The 19631-nt window shown below is 41.8% G+C and overlaps 1 protein-coding gene across 7 annotated transcripts in view; it reads left to right on the top strand.

The window, feature by feature from the left end:
- Positions 1–19631, top strand: part of PAPLN (papilin, proteoglycan like sulfated glycoprotein) — a 91626-nt gene that overhangs the window by 38575 nt on the left and 33420 nt on the right. For 6 of the 7 annotated variants that reach the window (XR_008914973.1, XR_008914974.1, XM_056810698.1 and 3 more), the window contains exons 8-15: positions 960–1040; positions 1263–1435; positions 2841–2964; positions 3191–3317; positions 4504–4569; positions 7122–7329; positions 8050–8229; positions 17054–17210. Coding sequence is in view for 5 of the 7 variants with exons in the window: in XM_056810698.1 (XP_056666676.1) it covers positions 960–1040; positions 1263–1435; positions 2841–2964; positions 3191–3317; positions 4504–4569; positions 7122–7329; positions 8050–8229; positions 17054–17210 (1116 nt within the window). In the remaining 2 variants the exon portion in view is untranslated. The remainder of the gene's footprint in view (positions 1–959; positions 1041–1262; positions 1436–2840; positions 2965–3190; positions 3318–4503; positions 4570–7121; positions 7330–8049; positions 8230–17053; positions 17211–19631) is intronic. The other variant, XM_056810699.1, reaches the window with a different exon arrangement.

The raw sequence follows: 19631 nt of genomic DNA, 5'->3' as shown, positions 1-19631 counted from the left end.
TACTTTGTATTTACTCTTCATTTTTTTAGTTGATGCCTAAACATTGTTTCTCCTAGAAAAATGTAAGAACCTTCAGTGACTTTTTTGGTCTTTTAAAAAAATTTCCAGTACCTTCTATATAAAGTTTACTTAATAAATGATTGTTGAATCCTTGCACGAATGGATAAATGGGTCTTGCCTGTGTCCTTAAAATGTGACCTTCAGAACTGGAAGCAATAGGATTAGACCAGATGACCCCCAAATTCCTAGAGTGTTGGACACTGTTTGGGGCATGCCTCTCTAGGAATCCACTCTGCAATTAAATATATGTGCGGGTGTATATACATAAACATTTATTAATCACCTACAATGTGCTAGGCATTTTGTCAAGAGTTGGGGCAACAAAGAATTTTTTTTTTAAACCCTTACCTTCAGTCTTGGAGTCAATACTGTGTATTGGCTCTCAATCCACTGAGCTACCCAGCTGCCCCTGGAGCAACAAAGAATTGCAAAAGACAGTTCCTGCCTTCAAGGAGCTCACAATCTAACATATAATCAGTTATGTACAAACAAGCTATATACAGCATAAGTGGGAAATAATTGAGAGGGAAGGCACTAGAATTAAGAGAGATCAGGAAAGGGAAGATGGAATTTCAGCTGGGATGTGAAAAAAGCCAGAGAAGGCAGGAGGTGGAAATGAGGGGCAGGGAGAGTATTCCTGGTGTGGAAAGACAGCCAGTGAAAATTCCCAGATGGGAGCAGGAGCATCTTGTTCAAGGAAGAACAAGAAGACTAAAAAGGATCCAAGAATATCTAGTAAGTTTGGGCTCCTGGTGTGTAAGGTCTAAAAAGACTGGAAAGGTAGAAAGCTGGGCCATGAATGTGTGTGTTTGGAACATGATTGGGGGGTGAGTAGTCTAGGTACTTCACATCACCTCTCCTTGTCTCCCCATCCTCATGATTATTTCTGCCTCCCTCAGGTTACAACCAAATTTTGATCATTCCCGCAGGAGCTACCAGCATCCATATTGCAGAAGTTACAGCCAGCAGGAATTTCCTGGGTATGGATTAATAGCCCTATCTTTGATCTTGCCTTCATACTTTCCCTGAGGCAAATCCCTTGGGAGCATCCAACTATAGGACCAAAGCCTCATTAACTCATTATTTGTAGACTAGGTCATTGGGAACAAGCATAATCAGAGTCTCTTCTCTCCCCAACCCTGCATGGGACTTTTCTGGCCATTTCCTTCTTCCTCTTTTTTCTTCCCCTTCTCATCCCACAGCAGTGAAGAATGTTCGGGGGGAGTATTACCTGAATGGCCACTGGACTATTGAGTTTGGCCGGGCCTTGCCAGTGGCCAGCACTATCCTTCAGTATGAACGAGGCTCTGAGGGGGACCTGGCCCCTGAACACCTTCGTGCCCGGGGTCCTACCTCTGAGCCCCTGGTCATCGAGGTGAGTGGAGCCTATGGAAATAATTGCCCATCTCTGTTCTCTACTTTCCACCATTGAAATAAGGATAATACTGGCCATCAAGGCAGCTAAAGCAGGTACGGTGAAGCCCTTTGAGCTTGGTCATACATGGAAGATGCTAAGATCATTCACTGAATTCTGGGCCATCACCAGTTGACCTGACTTTTGTCTTGGACTTTGAGGACTCTGGAAGAGAGAGTGAGGCTGATGACTTTGTGCAACTGCCTCACTTAAATCCAATTCACATGCAAGTCAAGACATCACCCTAATGATATTATTGGTTCTCTTTGAAAATGTAAGGCAAAACAACGAGCAATCATATATATACATCTAAAGCAGATGTTCTTAACCCATTTTAAAAAATTGGTTAAAAATGTTTTAATGATTGTGTTTAAATATTGGTTTCCTCTGTAATCCTATGCAAATTATTTTATTCATTGAAATAAAATTTTCTGAGAAGGCTTTCATGGTCTTCATCAGATGTCCAAAGAGACCATGACCCAAAAAAGCTTCCTTGATCTAGGAAACCTTGGGAGAAGGATTGATCCTTGGCCTCTACATCAAAGAAGGGAAAGAGCAGAACAGAATGAATAGGGAAAATGGGGCCTGAATGGGTCCTGAGAGTAGATCTAAGGCAGGATTTGAACCCAGAGATCCTGGCTCTCTGGTATACTATATCACCCTATTTCTTAGGGCCATGGTCTTCTCCAGTATAGCAGTAGCATGGGTGGAGGCAGGGGACCAGCTTGCTTTTTAATCTTGTGTCACTGTATGTTTTCCTTGTGTTAGTTCATGTTTCTAAAGAACTTATCCTTTTCATTTTAAACACTTTACAAAGAACAAAAATTTGATTCATTAAAAAAAAATCAACCCAGTTTGTTGGCTGTGGTGATTATGAGCAAAGTCTTTGGGTTTTGGATCTCCTTATCTGTAGAATGAGGACCACAAGTCTTGTAGGACTCACTTCATCCTTTTGTCGTGATGCTCAAATGAGATTACAGAACTTCGTAAACCTGGAAGTTCTTTATAAATGTAACCTATTATGCTTATTCTTTCTACTATAAAACACACCCTAAAAGAGAAAGGGTCACGAGACAGAGGAAGGGGAGGGAGAGGCAGAGAGGCGGAGAGAGAGAGAGAGAGAGAGGAAGGGAGAGGGAGAGTGAAAGAGAGAGAGAGAGAGAGAGACAGAGAGACAGAGAGAGAGAGAGAAGAGGACCTCCCAGGGGCAGAGAGAGACAGAGAGAGAGAGGCAGAGAGAGAGAGAGGGAGGGGGAAAGAGAGAGAGCGCGAGAGAGCGCGAGCGAGTGCTAGTACCTAGAAAACAAGAAAGGAAATTTTGGTCTTCACTGGTTTGGACAAAGATAATTTCTTCCCTTTATTTCAGCTTATCAGCCAAGAGCCCAACCCAGGGGTGCAATACGAGTACTACCTGCCCCACTGGCCCCTGGACACTGGATTCACCTGGAGTCATGGTTCCTGGAGTGACTGCAGTGCAGAATGTGGAGGAGGTGAGGAGGGGAAGAGGTCACCTGGAGCCAAGACAAGAGTAATTAGGAGGAGAGAGGAGGGTTCAAGGTATAGGGAAGTGGAGACAAGGGTGAGGGCCCACACAATCCCAGCTCTGGTAGTCTCCCCATTCCCAACAGGGTTGTTGAATAAGCCCCAGCCACCCCTGAGGAGATACAGGCCTCCTTCAGGCTGTGCCCGGCTCACCTGGACCTCCATTTCTGACAGGTTATCAGACACGCCTGGTATTCTGCACCACCATCAATGAGGTTTATCCTGATCATATGTGCCGGCATAAGCCCCAGCCATCTGACAATCGCACTTGCAACCTTCAGGCCTGCCCACAAACCAAGCGGTGAGCTCTGCCCATCTTCCCCCCAGCTGACCCTTCCTCCCTTCGCCCATCAGCGGAGCCCTACCTAAGATGGAGGGTTTGGGCCACACGTGGTTATCCCTTCTCCAGCATGGTCTTGTGGGGTTCAGGACTTGGGAGAGGGACAAGATGGGAATTTTGTATCTAGGAGCAAAAATGAACTGGCTCCTGCAGTAGAGCATGTGGCAGATATTGCCCCAAATATCGAGGTGCTGGACCATGGGAAAGATGAAAGAGGAATGTTGGGGAATGGGATCCTTTTTCTGGCATCCGGAAATCTAGCATTTATGATGTATTAAGCACTGAAGATACAAGAAAGACAAAACCAAGAAGCTTACATTCTAATGGGGAAGATGACATATAAACAATTAGGTAGATATAAGATAGAGCAGATGGAAGAGACACTTTGGAGGGAAAAGCAAGATGGCGGGAGCGTCTTTGCCTTTCAGCCTCCTGATAGAACTCTCTCTTGCCACCCTATTTTTCCTGTCATGGGGAGGGATCCAGAGCAGGAGACAGGCCTGCATCCTCTAGCTCTTCCTCAGTATGAGGGGATCCTTCCTATTCAGAGTCTGAAGCATATTCCCACAAAGGTCTTTGGACAAGGGACTTGGAAACAAGGTGGGACTTAGCTGTGGTCTTTACTCTTCCTTGCTGCTCTCCCACCTGCCATGTCAGACCTGAGTGGTAGCAGAAGAGGAGTTAATACTTTCATTTCCTTAGAAAAGGGTCAGTCAGGGGATAGATAGGTGGCTCAGTGGATTGAAAGCCAAGTCTGGAGACAGGAGATCCTGGGTTCAAATCTGACCTCAGATACTTCCTAGTGGGGTAACCCTGGGCAAGTCACTTGACCCCCATTGCCTAGCCCTTATCGCTCTTCTGCTTTGGAACCAATACACAGTATTGATACCAAGATAGAAGGTAAGGGCTAAAAGGAAAAATCAAAGGGTCAGTCTCAGTCTTGGAAGTCTAAGGATCCTGAAACTTATTTTGGAATGTCTCAGATCCCTTTAGCCCCTGTGAGGGTGTCCTGTGGTGGGGTCAGAGACTAATCTGGGGAGCCTCCTGGGGAAGATGGGTGCCTTGTTGCATGGCCCTTTCTTCCAAGACCTCGGAAGAAGAGATGCTCTTACTGGTCCTTGAAAACCCCTTTGTTCTGTGCACAAAGGATCTCATACCTCCACCGGCCGGGAGTGTGGAGCCATGGCCAAGCCCGAGGCATGTGTGGGAAAAGGTAACCGAGGGCAAGGGTGGGCATCCGGGAGTACCCTCTCTCTATCAGCCTGGCCATAGATCCCGCGGAAGCTGGAAAGCCTGAAGCAGTGGGTGTCTCTCAGCTGGCCAGGAGCCTCAAGCTGGTGTTGGGGCTTCTGTCACTCTTTTGGTGGCCTCTTTGGTGGAGAAGGTGGTGGGCACTGGAGCTTTGCATGGCCACTGTGGGATCCGGGAAGCTGGAGAACCTTTGCCACCTCATGCCATCCAGGACCTTTCAGCCTCTCCATAGGCTGAGTTTTGTCTTCTGGGGTGATGCCAGTCACAGAAGCTCTGGGAGGTGGGGTGGGAGCAAGGACAGGAACCTATGGGAAAGAAGGTGAGACATTGAGAAAAATGGCAACATCTTATGGATTCAGAGTATATCGCAAGCCCCTCGTTTTATAAAAGAGGAAACTGGCCTACAGGAGAAAAGTCACTTGACTAAATCTGAATTAGAACCTGTAGCTGCGCTGGAAAGAGAATTAGGGGCAGCCCAGTAGCACAGTGGATGAAGTGCCAGCCTTGGAGTTGGGAGAACCTGGGTTCAAATATAGCTTTAGATACTTCTTAGATGTGTGGTGCCGGGTAAGTCACCTAACCCTTGGTGGTTTTTCTGTCTTAGAAGTGATACTAAGACATAAGATAAGGGTTTAAAAAAGGAAAGGAAAGGAAAAAGATAAAGAACTGAATCTGGAGTCTGAAGGAGTTGGATTCAAATCTGCTTGTCGCTAATTAACTTTGTGACCCTGCACAAATTCCTAAACCTCTTTGAGCCTCAGTTTTCTCATCTGCAAAAGTGGATAATAATACCAATATTCTTTAAAAAAATTTTTAAATTTAATTTAATTGAATTTTTTATTTTATTTAATTAATTTTATTTATTTTTAAATAAGAATAATTTTAATTAAATAATTAAATAAATCAAATAATTAAAAAATAAAAAATTTTTAAATTTTATTTAATTAATTTAGAATATTTTTCCATGGTTCCATGATTCATGTTCTTTCCCTCCCCTCCTCCTACACCCCTCCTGTAGCCAATGAGCAATTCCACTGGGTTTTACATGTGTCATTGATCAAGACCTATTTCTATATTATTGATATTTGCACTTAATACCAATATTCTTAGTTAATATTATTAACAAGATTGTTGTGAGGATCAAATGAGATAGCATATATAAAATGCTTGGCAAACCTTACAGTGCTATATAAAAATGAGCTGCTATTATTAATCATTCAAGCATCTGGCAAACACTTATTAAGCACTTACTGTGTGTATCAAAAGGCAAAAAACACTGTCCTAGGAATTCAAATTCTAATTAGGGCTTTAAGATGCCAAAAAAAAAATGTAAGTGCAAGATAGATGCAGTATGAGTAATCAGGAAAGGAGGTTGCTAGAGAGAAGCCACTAGTGAGGATGGGGAAGGGAAAGGAGGCAGAAAAGCCTCCTGAAAAAGATGGGATCTGAGCTGAGTTTTGAAGGAAACCAGTTAAACTTGGAGGAGAAGGAGGTGAGGGAGGGAGAGCATTAGAGGCATCAGGAACAGCCAGCGTACAAAAAGGGGCAAAAAACAGTAGGGGCTCACAAGATAACAGAGGAGACAAAAAGCCAACAAATGTATACTGGGCAGCTTGCACAGTGGATAGAGTGCCGGGTCTGGAGTAAGGACAACTTATCTTTCTGAGTTCAAATCTGACCTCAGCATACTTGCTAGCTGTGTGACCCTGGGCAAATCACTTAACCCTACTTTCCTCAGTTTCCTCATCTGGAAAATGAGCCAGAGAAGGAAATGGCAAACCACTCCATTACCTTTGCCAAGGAAACCATAAATGGGCTCATGAAGAGTTGGCTACGAACAATAACAAAAGCTATATATAGATAAATATAGAAATTAGAAATTTCTATATAGAAAATAAAATAGGAAATAAGAGAGAGAAGGCAAAGAGAATTAAGAGGGAACAGAGTAATGTGTAAGAGCAATGGAAATGTAGGAAAGAATGTTGTGAAAGGTTTAAAAAGCTAAAAAGATAAACCATATTTTATGCTTGACCCTGGAGGTAATAGGGAGCCATTGAAGTTTATTGTGTAGAGAGATATGATCAGATCTGTTCTTTAGGAAAATCACCTTTTAAATATTATTAGGATTATTATGTACTCAACTTCATTTGATCTTCACAGTAACTATAAAATAGAGAACTGTGGCTGTTATTATTACAGTATTTTTTTTTTGGTGATTACACTTATTGCCATTTTATAGAGTTTAAAATCACACACCACATTAGTGACAGGGCCAAAAGTAGGACCCAGGGTCTCCTTCCTTCTCATCCAGTGCCTCCCCCATGGTGTCATCTAGAATGGACTTCCATGAAGCTGAACAAATGAGCAGCCTCAGTTATACAAGTTAGCATCCTCCTGGGTAGGGAGGTGGATGGGAATGCTAGGACATTACGTGACCGAGGGAAGGAGTTTCCTGACTGATGCTTCCCCAGCACCAGAGCCCAGACGGGCTCTAGCTTCCCTTTCCTTTTTCAGTTGGAAGACTGGACCATGGACCGCCTGCTCAGCTCCTTGTGGAGGGGGTTCCCAGTCCCGCCATGTCTACTGCGTCGTATCCGATGGGGCAGGCATGGAGGAAGCTACTGATGAAGCTTCGTGTTCGGCCCTGCCGGGGAGGCCCCCAAGCACACAGTCCTGCAACCTGCATAGGTGTGCGGCCTGGAGCTCAGGGCCCTGGGGAGAGGTGAGTCCCAACAGGCATGGGTTTGACGAGGTGGTCTTTAAGTGCCTTCTAACTCTGCGATTAACAATTGAAGGTGGCATTTCTGGAGGAAGCACCAGAAATACCGTTAGCCGAGTTCAAATGATTCTGTAAGTCCTGGTTATCTCCAAGGCTGCTTAGCAGATGTCTAACCATCATTTGGGGTGCCTGACCTGACCACTCTCTCACTAGTGGCACAGGTCTGCGGTCAGAAAGATCTTTGTTCAAATCTGGCATCAGACACTTACCAGCTGTGTGGCCCTAGGCAATTTTCCTCATCTATAAAATGAGAATAATAATAGGACCTACCACTGAGTGGTTTCAAGGATAAAATGAGATAACAATCGTAAAATGCTTAACACATTATCTAGTACATAGTAGGTGCTATATAGTTGTTAGCTATTATTATTATTTTTTAAATTATTATAGACCAGGGTAACTCCTCCCAGGAAGGGCATTTCTCTTGGGCAGTGATGGTGAATCTTTTAGAGAGGTGAGCACTGTCCTCAGGCACCCATGGAGAGCAGGAGGGAAGCAGCCCAGCCCTGTATCCCTCTGGCTTTCTAGTAACAAACTCTGGTGAACTCTGTGCCGGGGCAACGGTGCAGGTGCTCACAGAGAGAGGGCACATGTGCCATAGGTTCACCATCATAGCTCTAGGGGAATGAGAAGCATATGAAGATGATTGGGTTCTCCCTACAGTGCTCAGCCAGCTGTGGCCCAGGGGTTCGGAGCCGGACAGTCACCTGTTGGGGTGATGAAGGTTCTGCACTCCAAGATTTTGCCTGTTCCTCAGCCGACAAGCCTCCCCTGACTGAGGCCTGCATGGGAGAGAACTGCCCTCTTCAGGAGCCTGGGTGGCATATTGGTGACTGGGGGCTGGTGAGTATCCAAATTTACCCTCTTTATTTAGCCCTGGCATCTGGGTGCTTTTGTCTTGTTCTCCAAAGTGCCAGGTATTTAACAGGTATCTTTAAATGACATGATGGAAGAGGAAGAACTCACAAAGTACATGCATATGTCTGACTTTGCACAGATTAGCCCACTGCCTTGAGTTTACACTCCTGAATCTCTAGCTTCTTTCAAAGCTCAGCTTATTAATGCTGTTTTTAGCAAGAGACCATACCTGATAACCCTCCATCAGCCACATCCTACTGCAAAACCTGGCCAAATAAGCTTGTATTTTGGATGACCATCTTTTTCCTTGAAAGAATATACACAGTTTTTTTGGATAGGTGACTTTGGGTTGTAAACCTAGATCTTTCACCTTTCCAAATATTATATTCCATGTCTTCCAATCCTTTAATGTGAAAGCTGCTAAGTCCCATGTGGTCCTGATTGTAGCTCCATGGAATTTAAATTGTTTCTGGCTGTTTGCAGTATTTTCTCTGTGGCTTGAGGGTTCTTGAATTTAGCTATTATATTCCTAGAAGTTGTCATTTGAGGATTTCTTTCTGGAGGTGATCTGTGGATTATTTCAATTTCTATTTTATTCTCTTGTTCAAGAATATCTGGGAAATTTTCTTTGATAATTTCTTGTATTATGATGACTAGGATTTTTTTTTTATCATGGCTTTCAGGTAGTCCAATAATTCTTAAATTTTTGTCTCTCTTGGATCTATTTTCCAGGTCAGTTGTTTTTTCAATGAGATATTTCATATTTTCTTCTGTTTTTTCATTCTTTTGTTTTATTGTTTCTTGATGTCTCATGAAGTTATTAGCTTCTAGTTGCCCAATTCTAATTTTTAAAGAATGATTTTTTTCTCTCAGTTTTTGAGCCTCCTTTTTCATTTGGTCCATTTCTTCTTGCATTGCTTTCATTTCTCTTCCCCATTTATCCTCTGCTTTTTTTCAATTAATTTTTGAAATCCTTTTTTAGCTCTTCCAGAATCTGACTTGAATTAATATTTTTCTTTTGGACTTTACATGTATTTGCTTTGCTTTCTCTGTCACCTTCTGTGTCTGTACCTTGCTCTTTGTCTCCATAAAAATTCTCTATAGTTACGTGGGTTTGTTTTTTTGATGTCTGCTCATTTCCCCAACCTTTTTAAAGGTAGGTTATGTTCTCCAGGCAGTTAGGGCACCCTCTTAAACTTCAATCCTTTTTTGATGCTACCCGTAGCCTTATTTCTGGATTTCTGCAAGTTTCAGTTCTTCCAAGATGGTATGATGGTCTGAGGGCTGAGAGCTCTGAGATCTACTGCTGATTCATTTACCCCTTAAGATTTCTGATAGCTGACATTCTAGCCTCAGGCTTTGGCACAGGCTTTTGGTCTCACTTGTAAACCTCAAATTTCCTTAGACTTATAAATGTTGGAAATTTCACCATTGGGATATTTCATACTTTTTTCATTTAGGAATTACATTGCTGATTCCTTGGCAACCTTAAATTAATATATATCAGTCTTTTAAAGTGATTCCCTTGTAACACACTCTGGGCTTGATCAGGTCAGGTATGCAGCAGACTGCCCTGGGACTCTGCCTTGAGCTTTTGGCAAGAGGTTCAGGGCGCCTAGCTCTGGGTCTACCAACGGTCTCAAACTGGGATCTATGTTCTCACCACAAGCCTAGGCTGAGACTCCTGGCCTCATTCTGGGCCCACACAGATCAGGCTGTGCAGCATGGACTACCCTGGGCTGGAATTCCTGACCTCACTGCAGGTTTGCTTGGAACTTTAAGTTGTTTTGGATCAGTTTTGGCCCAGGCAAGGGTCTCAGGGTCTGGATGTTGGCATGGGCTCAGGTTCAGAACCTGGCACAGTAGGGGTGTGTGTGTGGGGGGGGGGTCGCTCACTCCTTGCTGTAGCTTTCTGCTGGCTGTACTCCCCAGTGCCCCAGATGTTCTCTGCCTACCTTTCATGTTGTTCTCGTCTTGAAAGTTGCTTCACTCTGTCTCCTTGTTGTTTCTTTCACTCCTGCATTCATTTTGTGGCATTATTTTAACATTGGTTGGAGAGGATTCTCGTGGTGGTTTTGAGCTTCCCTGCTTCTATTTTGTCATCTTGGCTCTGGAACCAAAAATCCAACCTTGTGTTTTGGAGGGGGATATGTAAAGTTATGTAAACATATTGTTTTCCCAGAATATAAGCTCTTAGAGGGCATGGACTGTAATTTTTGTCTTTGTATTCCATGGAAAATATTTCGTAAATGTTGATTGATTATTATGACTATATACAAGCATTGTTTTTTGGTGAGTTGGGGGCCAGGTAAATATACTTTAATGCTTGAAGACCCTTTGGCCCCAGGTGATTCCCTGGAGGGACATGCTAGCTACTATATTATCTTTTCCCCACACTTTAGACAGTTGATCAATATGTATTTATTTTGTGCCAGACAAATAGAAAAGTAAAAGACAGTCCCTGCTATCAAAGAGCTCACTGTCTAATCAGAGTCATAGTCTCCTTTACCCTCTCTACTAATGGAAAGCCTAGGGACCTGCTCTGACACTTAGCCGCACTCCATTTGCCCAAGACTTGACTTATAAAGGGAAACTGATAGAACCTTAGGGCCTGTGCTGGGGTCCTTTCTCATAGGTTGTTTCCAGGTGTGTCCCCATCCTCCATCCAGCCACTGGAATGAGATGCTCCTGGTTCGAGTCTTGGAAGAGTAAACATTACTGTGTACATATCTCTTGCATATATCAACTCTTTGTGTTTGCACATGCATATGTATTTGCACATACATGTGTATTTGTACATGTATACATATTTGCACATGTATGTATATTTGGACATGAGTGCATGTGTACACCTCTCTGAATTTGTACATCTGTGTGTGCATATATCTCTGGGTTAGTGTCTTTGTGAGTTTGTGTGTGCACATCTGTATGTACACACCCATGGAGCCAAGAAGACCTAGGTTCAAATCTTGCTTCAGACACATCTTAGCTCTGTGACTTGAGGCAGGCTACTTAACCATTCTGATTCCTCATCTATAAAATGGGTTTTTTTTTGGACTTACTGGCTTTGAAGATCCCTTCCAGATCTAAGTATGTGATCCTATGACCTTTGGTTCTGGTGAATATGTCTTTGGTGGATGTATACATCTCTGGTTCTATATCTTTATGTGTATGCATGCACCCATCCACCTTTGTTTCTGGGTATGTTTTCTGCATGTGTGTATGCATGCAAATCTCTGATAATATTACTTTCTCTGTGTGTGGGCTAGTGGATAGAACCAGGTGCCTGTAGTCAGGATGACCTGAGTTCAGATCCAGCCTCCAACAATTAGTAGCTTTGTGATTCTATGCAAGTCACTTATCCTCTGTTTGCCTCAATTTTCTCATCTCTAAAATAGGGATGATAGCAGCTGCTACCTCCCATGTTCTTATGATGATCAAATGAGTTAATCTTTGTAAAGGTTTTAGCCCAGTGCCTAGTAGTAGTAGGTGTTATTGTTGTGTGTGTCTATGCATATCTCTTGGTCTGTGTCTTGATGAATGTGGATTTGTACACAACTTTCACAAAATCACAGAATTCAAGAGTTGGAAGGGACCTTAATGACTATTTATTTAGTTCAATTCATATGCAAAGGAATCCTCACTATAACATAACTGACAAGGGGTTGTCCAGCTTCTGCTTGAAGACTGCTAAAGAGGGGGAATCCACTACCCACCACCAGAGGTAGCCCATTCCACTTATGGATAGCGCTCATACATTATGGCCTCTTTTCAATTTCTACTCAGTATTCTCGGTTTTGACCTTTGTTTTATTGTTTTTTTTTTGATGTCTCATGGAGCCATTAATTTCCACTTGCCTGATTCTAATTTAGACAGGATTGTTTTCTTCATTGGCTTTTGTACCTCCTTTTCCATTTGGCTTATTCTATTTTTTCCTCCAAAGTATCCTATATAGCTTTACTTATCTTGGGGATCAAACTCCCTTTTACTTATTTTCCATATAAAGGCCATTCACCTTTGCAGAGCAAACAGAAACAACTCTGCCTTCTTTCTGTGGCCAGTTATTCCTTATTCCCCAATCCAATGACACTGGCCTTCTGACTGTTCCACAAATAAAACCCTCCATCTTTCAGCTCCAAGCATTCTCTCTGGCTGTCCCACCTTCTATGGGAAGCCTTTCCCAACCCCTTTTAATTCCAGTGCCTTTCCTCTCCTATTTAGCTTTACATATATTTGTTTGCATGTTGTCTTGCCCATTAGATTGTAAGTTTCTTGAAGACAGGGACTGAATTTTGTCTCTTTTTTTTTTTTTTGAATTCTGTATTTAGTACAGTACCTGGCACATGGTAGGAGCTTAATAAATGTTGATTGATTAATTATCCAGCCCATTTATCCCAAACAAAGGCTTTATCCCTTCTATGGTCTTCTATCTCTCAATATAGGTTAAACAAAAAAAGTAACAACACTTGTTTTGTTACCCTTAGGTTCCGTAATCATCCTTTACTCATTTTAAACTTTCATATTCCTGACACTATTTTTAAATAGGATTATGCCATGTTTTTAGAGTTGTCTTTAATTATCTGGCCTTGCTCTCATCTCTTATACATTTCTTCTTAAAATCTAAGTTGGTTGGTAAATTCACTGTACACCTACATATCTTTTGCAACAAAATCCATCCCCTCCCCATTGGAATTTCCCTTTGGGTCTTGAGAATTTCATTCTCCAGCATTTCCTGTCCCTTGTGGGTTGACTTCCCCTGAAGCATTTTACTCCATGACATTCTACCAGTTTTTCTTCTGAACCTTTTGAAATCTGCTTTCGCAAAATCTAGTGTTTTCTCAGATTTCCTCTCCTTTATAACAGTCTAGTATAGAATGGCCACTTCCCCCCATTTATCAGACCCAGAATATATTTTTCCCTTGTTAATACCTTTGCCTTTTGATAGATTAAATTATCACTAAGGTAAGTCAAGAAGTTATTAGCTAAACCAATTTCTGTCCATTTCAGAAATTGGCCCTACCTACAACTCAACTATTAATTTGCTTAAATTTGTAAAAGAAAAATACTGGGAAACAATCTTCTGAGCAAAACTGATTTTATTGTTAGAGCTGTAAATCACAGAGTCAGGGTCTGCAGACACACCCAATGTGTTCTCAGATACTTAGCCTTTTAACTGACAAGTATTTATACTTTATGCAAAAAAGTCAGATTACATAAACTCAGAATGGGTGAATGACTTGAACATATAGAAGGAAACTATAAGTAAATTAGATGAATACAGAATAGTATACATGTCAGACCTTTGGGAAGGGAAAGACTTTAAAACCAAGCAAGACTTAGAAAGAGTCACAAAATGTAAAATGAATAATTTTGATTACATCAAATTAAAAAGGTTTTGTACAAACAAAACCAATGTAACTAAAATCAGAAGGGAAGCAACAAATTGGGAAACAATCTTCATAACAAAAACCTCTGACAAAGGTTTAATTACTCAAATTTATAAAGAGCTAAAGCAATTGCACAAAAAATCAAGACATTCTCCAATTGATAAATGGACAAGGGACATGAATAGGCATTTTTCAGATAAAGAAATCAAAACTATTAATAAGCACTTGAAAAAGTGTTCTAAATCTCTTATAATCAGAGAGATGCAAATCAAAACAACTCTGAGGTATCACCTCACACCCAGCAGACTGGCTAACATGACAGTGAAGGAAAGTAATGAATGCTGGAGGGGATGTGGCAAAGTCGGGACATTAATTCATTGCTGATGGAGTTGTGGATTGATCCAATCATTCTGGAGGGCAATTTGGAACTATGCCCAAAGGACGATAAAGGATTGTCTGCCCTTTGATCCAGCCATAGCACTGCTGGGTCTGTACCCCAAAGAGATAATGGGGAAAAAGACTTGTACAGAAATATTCATAGCTGCGCTCTTTGTGGTGGCCAAAAATTGGAAAATGAGGGGATGCCCTTCAATTGGGGGATGGCTGAACAAATTGTGGTATATGTTGGTGATGGAATACTATTGTGCTCAAAGGAATAATGAAGTGGAGGAATTCCATGGAGACTGGAACAACCTCCAGGAAGTGATGTAGAGCAAAAGGAGCAGAACCAGGAAAACATTGTACACAGAGACTAATACACTGTGGTACAATCAAACTTAATTGACTTCTCCATTAGTGTCAATGCAATGTCCCTGAACAATCTGCAGGGATCTAGGAGAAAAAATACTATCCACAAGCAGAGAACAAAGGGTCGGAGTAAAAACACCGAGAAAAGGCAACTGCTTGACTACAGGGGTTGAGGGGATATGATTGAGGAGAGACTCTAAATGAACACCCTAATACAAATACCAACAACATGGAAATGGGTTCAGATCAAGGACACACATGATACCCAGTGGAATTGCTGGTCGGCTATGGGAGGGATGGCGGGGGGTAGGGGGGGTGATTTTTGTTTCCAATGAATAATGTTTGAAAATGACCAAATAAAATAATGTTTAAAAGTAAAACAAACAACAATAACAAAAAAAAAGTCAGATTACAAAACTCCTCCCAAAAGGGAGGGTGGATTAGCTATATCTTTCTTCTCAGGGAGGCAACCACAATTTCATTTTCTAGAAGGTCTTCTTTAAGAAAGTCAGGTTTTTTCTTTATCATCTTATGGGGCAGAGTATGCACCTATTCCAAATATCGTGAAAATAAAGGTGGACAAGATTATTCTATAGTTTCAAAGCCAAATGAGATACTACAGCTCTAAGAAGTCTGGCTATATTATAGGACATTAAAGGCATACACAAATTCTTCTTGGCAAGGCACAAAGGGATTTTTCCTTATTGTTTTATTTGCAATATAATTATTGATTTGTGATTCTCATAGAGCTAATAAGTAGGATTATTCCTTACAATTTATCACAAAAATGTAAAATATCTAATGGGATTATACACAGAGGGTGCAAAGCTATAAAGAGATGTTAAACAAGGAATATAACCTAAAGTTGCTTAATTATATTATCTGTTACAATTCATTGTTCTCTTTTTCCTTCTGGAGTCTACCTCCTAAGGTTCTAAGCTCCTTGATTCTCTGTAATTATTTTATTTCCTCCTTAGCTGTCATTTGTTCTTCTTTCTTGAAAACCTGCAAGTAGGATCTAGACCACTATCCAGGTCTGAAGAATATCCTTAAGAATTTCCTTAATTTCTCTTTCTCATCCCCAAATTTAACATCTTAACCTATTCCACTATTCTAAATCCCTGTAAGTCACCTACATGATTTTCTTTTCCTTCCAGTTTGGTATAAATCCTTTTCTCTTCTCTCCTTCTCCTATGTCTTTCTCCCATAGAAGTTGGAAGTAGGATACTTTTTGTTTGGAGTATGTTTTTGTTATGTGTATGTAGTACATGTATACATGTTACAGGTATGAAGGTACATATCTCATCTCTGTTTTTTTTGTGTACATGTGTGAAAAAGGAATTCACCTCCTTTTGTTGTCTTTGATGTAATCAATCAGGGACCTTTAATCAGTCAGAAACTTGAAGATCCTTGAGCATAATCACACCCTCAGAGAAAGAAAGTTGAAACTAATGAGACAGGAAGTTGATCTGAGGAGCACTACCCCTCTGGGAAGTGCCAGACATATTAAGGAACTATGATTGGTTCCAGAGATGTGTGGAGGGAGAACTAGTGGGTAGAAAAAAATGTTTATAAGGTGAGACCCAGCACGAAGTGGGGGATTCTGATTCACACTCACTCTGGGATTCGAACTTATGCACTGACTGAAGACTCTTGCTGAGGAGAATCTTACTCTGGACACTCTTGCTGAAGGGACTCGCCCACTCTTCTGGCTGGAAATTGGACCCCTGGGGGGTTGAGCTGAATTTCATTGGATTGGCAATTAGGGTATTTAGCTAAACTGCTCCCTACTTTCCTACATTTTCTTCTCTTTACTATCTCTACTTTGCTGTAATAGAGCTACTTCAGCTACTAGCAGACTCATAATTTAATTTTAATTTTAATTGTACTTATTATATAATTTGGTGACCACATCCTTTTAACCATTACACATGATAATATATGTATACATCTCTGGTTCTCTGTGTTTCTCTACATACATGTATACACATCTCTGGATCAGTTTTTTTTTCAGTTACATGTAGAAACAATTTTTGACAATAGTTTTCAACTTTTTAGAATTCAGATTTTCTTCTTGTCCCTTTCCCTACTACTCTCTGAGGTGGCAGATAGTGTAATATAGATTATATCAGTGCTTTCATGCAATACATAGTTTCATATTGCTCATGTTGTGATAGAAGATGCATATCACACATACAATAAAAAACTCATGAAGGAAATAAGGGAGATGGCATGCTTTGATTTGTACTTGGACTCCAACATTCCTTCTCTGGCTGTGGAGAGCATTTTCATCATGAGTCCCTTGTGGTTATCTTGGAGACTTGCTTTGCTGATAAAGCTTTAGTCCTTCACAGTTGGTCATATTTCTGTTAGTGTATACAGTTCTGATTCTGCTTACGTCCCTTTGTATCAGTTCATGTAAGTCTTTCCAGCTCTTTCTGAAATCCTATTGCTCATCATTCCTTACCACACAATAGTGTTCCATCACCATCATATGCCACAATTTGTTCATCCATTCCCCAAGATCAGTATGTGTCTTTATGGGGATATGCATGTACGCCTCTGCTCTTTTAAGTGTTTTTACTTGCATAGGCACACGTTTCTCATTCTGTGTGGGCACATGTAACCCAGTGTATTTTTATATATTTCTCTCTCTTTCCCCTGGTGGTTCTCAGTGCTCTAAGAGCTGTGATTCAGGCATCCGGAAAAGGCAAGTCATTTGTGCTGACAGGGATTCCAATGTCTATAGTTCTGACCTCTGCCAGGTGCGCCAGCCCCAGATGCCAGCTGAAGTAGAAGCTTGTAACACACAATCCTGCCACCTGCCTCAAGGTAAGGAATAGGGATGGGGGAAAGGACCTCTCTGGGCCAGTGGTTCCCCCTGGGGACAGAGGGCTGCCTTTTCAGACCACAGGGTCTGAAAAGATGAGGCTCAAAGAAACATTGGAAGGGAGAGGGAGCAACTAAAAAAAAGTCTTACTTTACCCTATATTATTATTAGGTTTTATTATTTCCCCCCTTTATTTTTCAATCAGTTAACCAATCAACAACTACTTTTGAGCCAAGAAGTATGCTAAGTGCTCTAGGGGCTACAGAAGTTTGGATGAATGGCCCTTGCCCTTGAGGAGTTTATAGTCTAGTTATGAAGCTGTCTAACAAAATCAAACAAAAAAAGCTCAAATAATACAAAAGGTTATACATTCATAGTCTGCTTTTCACTATGCTCTGTAGCTGAGGTGTTGAATACAAAGTTCACAAAACTCCCAAGTATGGGGGAACCAGATTAAAATGCAATTGGGAAATGTTTCACTAAAACACAGATATCACATTTTAAAACTATATCATTATACTACCTGCAAGTATCCTTTTGGATAAATTAGTGGCTCCCCTGTTTCTATCTGAATTTGACATACTTGGTTTGTAGTACTCAGTTCTGGGCTCACTTGGGAATTCTTGGAATAATAATACCTTAACCAGCTCATGCTTTCAGTCCAGGCCATGTAGGGACTTCTAAAATCAAGTGGAATTATTTAGTAGTTAGAGCACTGGACCTGGAGTCAAGAAGACTAAGGTTTGACCCCCAACTACTTCCCTCCATCCTGCACTGTTACTCTGGAAAAATCAATTTCCTCATCTGTAGAATGACAGAGGTTGGACCAGATGACTTCTAAGTTTCCTTTCAAATCTAGGGTCCTTTTGCAAAATATGCTGGGAGATCTTATTTTAAAAAGTGAAATATTAAATTCGAGTTAAAATTATTCAAAGGAATATTGGAATAAACACACAGATTCAGTTCTGCTCTCCAGAGCAGTGGTGGTACAAAATGACGAAACACAATCTCGTACAAGATTTGGACTGTGAGAAAGAGAAGTTGTCCCTCGTGAAGTCAGATATTATACAATTAAGCTGTAGAGCCTTTCTGATTTCCCTTCTCCCCAGTGACTGTCAGTCAGTAGAGTCAGAGTAGGAGGTCATCTTGATCTCTTTCTTTCTGTTTATTTTTGACCATCAGCAAGAAGGCTTTATGGGCAGCTGCTTGGCCCATCCCTATACAGGGGTAGCCATGCACTTGCACACACCTCCTTTCCCACAACACACTCCATAAATAGAATCTGCCTCTCAGTGCAGCGTTCTTTTATCCAGGCATGCACAGTGCCTCAGGAAAATCAAGACTGGAGATTCTGCTAGCCGGTTATCCCAGGCCACTGTAGGGGATACAGATGGAAGCACTTCTCCTTGTTCTATAATTAAGATTTAGATTATGGTACTACAGCTTTTCAGTGCTGTGGGAAATCAAACACTGGAGTAGTAAAGGCAGGCCTTCTGGAGAAGGTGAGAATAAAACTGGGCCTGGATGGATAGGATTGTTGGATGGATAGGATGGTTCCATTTCCAAGCTTGTCCTCTCTCCCTACTTACATAGGGAGAGGAAAGGTCCCTTCTGGCATGAGAAAGACAACATGAGTGAAGCAGGTTCAGGAATGACCTGTGTGCTTGTGGGGTGAGAAGAAGAGTAGCTGGACTGTAGTGGAAGTTGCCTTGCAACACTGGGGAGCAGTGAGACGGAGATGGTTTGAAAAAAAGGATTCTAGCCGTGGAATGGGGAGAGACAGGTGGCAGGGGAACAAACCAGTTAGCAGGCTATCAAAATAGCTTAGGTATGAGGTAAAGGGACCATGACCTAGCAGGGAGAGTCAAGAAGGCTTGGACAGGGATAGTCAGGTAGCATATTCGATAGAGCATCAGGCCTAGAGTCAGGACGACCTGGGTTCAAATCTGGCCTCAGACATTTCCTAGTTGTATGACCCTGGGCAAATCACTTAACCCCCATTACCTAGCCTTTATTGCCCTTCTGTCTTAGATTTGATACTAGGACAGAAAATAAGGGTTTAAAAAAAAAGGCTTGGACAAAGGTAATATTTTCCCCCCTCCTCCCTCCCTCCCTTCCTTCCTTCCTTCCTTCCTTCCTTCCTTCCTCCCTTCCTCCCTTCCTCCCTTCCTCCCTTCCTCCCTTCCTCCCTTCCTCCCTCCCTTCCTTCCTTCCTTCCTTCCTTCCTTCCTTCCTTCCTTCCTTCCTTCCTTCCTTCCTTCCTTCCTTCCTTCCTTCCTCCCTTCCTCCCTTCCTCCCTCCCTCCCTCCCTCCCTCCCTTCCTCCCTTCCTCCCTTCCCTTCCTTCCTTCCTTCCTTCCTTCCTTCCTTCCTTCCTTCCTTCCTTCCTTCCTTCCTTCCTTCCTTCCTTCCTTCCTTCCTTCC

This window comes from Monodelphis domestica, chromosome 1 (genome assembly GCF_027887165.1).
Source record: "Monodelphis domestica isolate mMonDom1 chromosome 1, mMonDom1.pri, whole genome shotgun sequence".
In the NCBI taxonomy this organism is placed as follows: domain Eukaryota; kingdom Metazoa; phylum Chordata; class Mammalia; order Didelphimorphia; family Didelphidae; genus Monodelphis; species Monodelphis domestica.
Note: the sequence above shows the minus strand (reverse complement) of the source record. Positions and strands in the feature narration are given on the sequence as shown.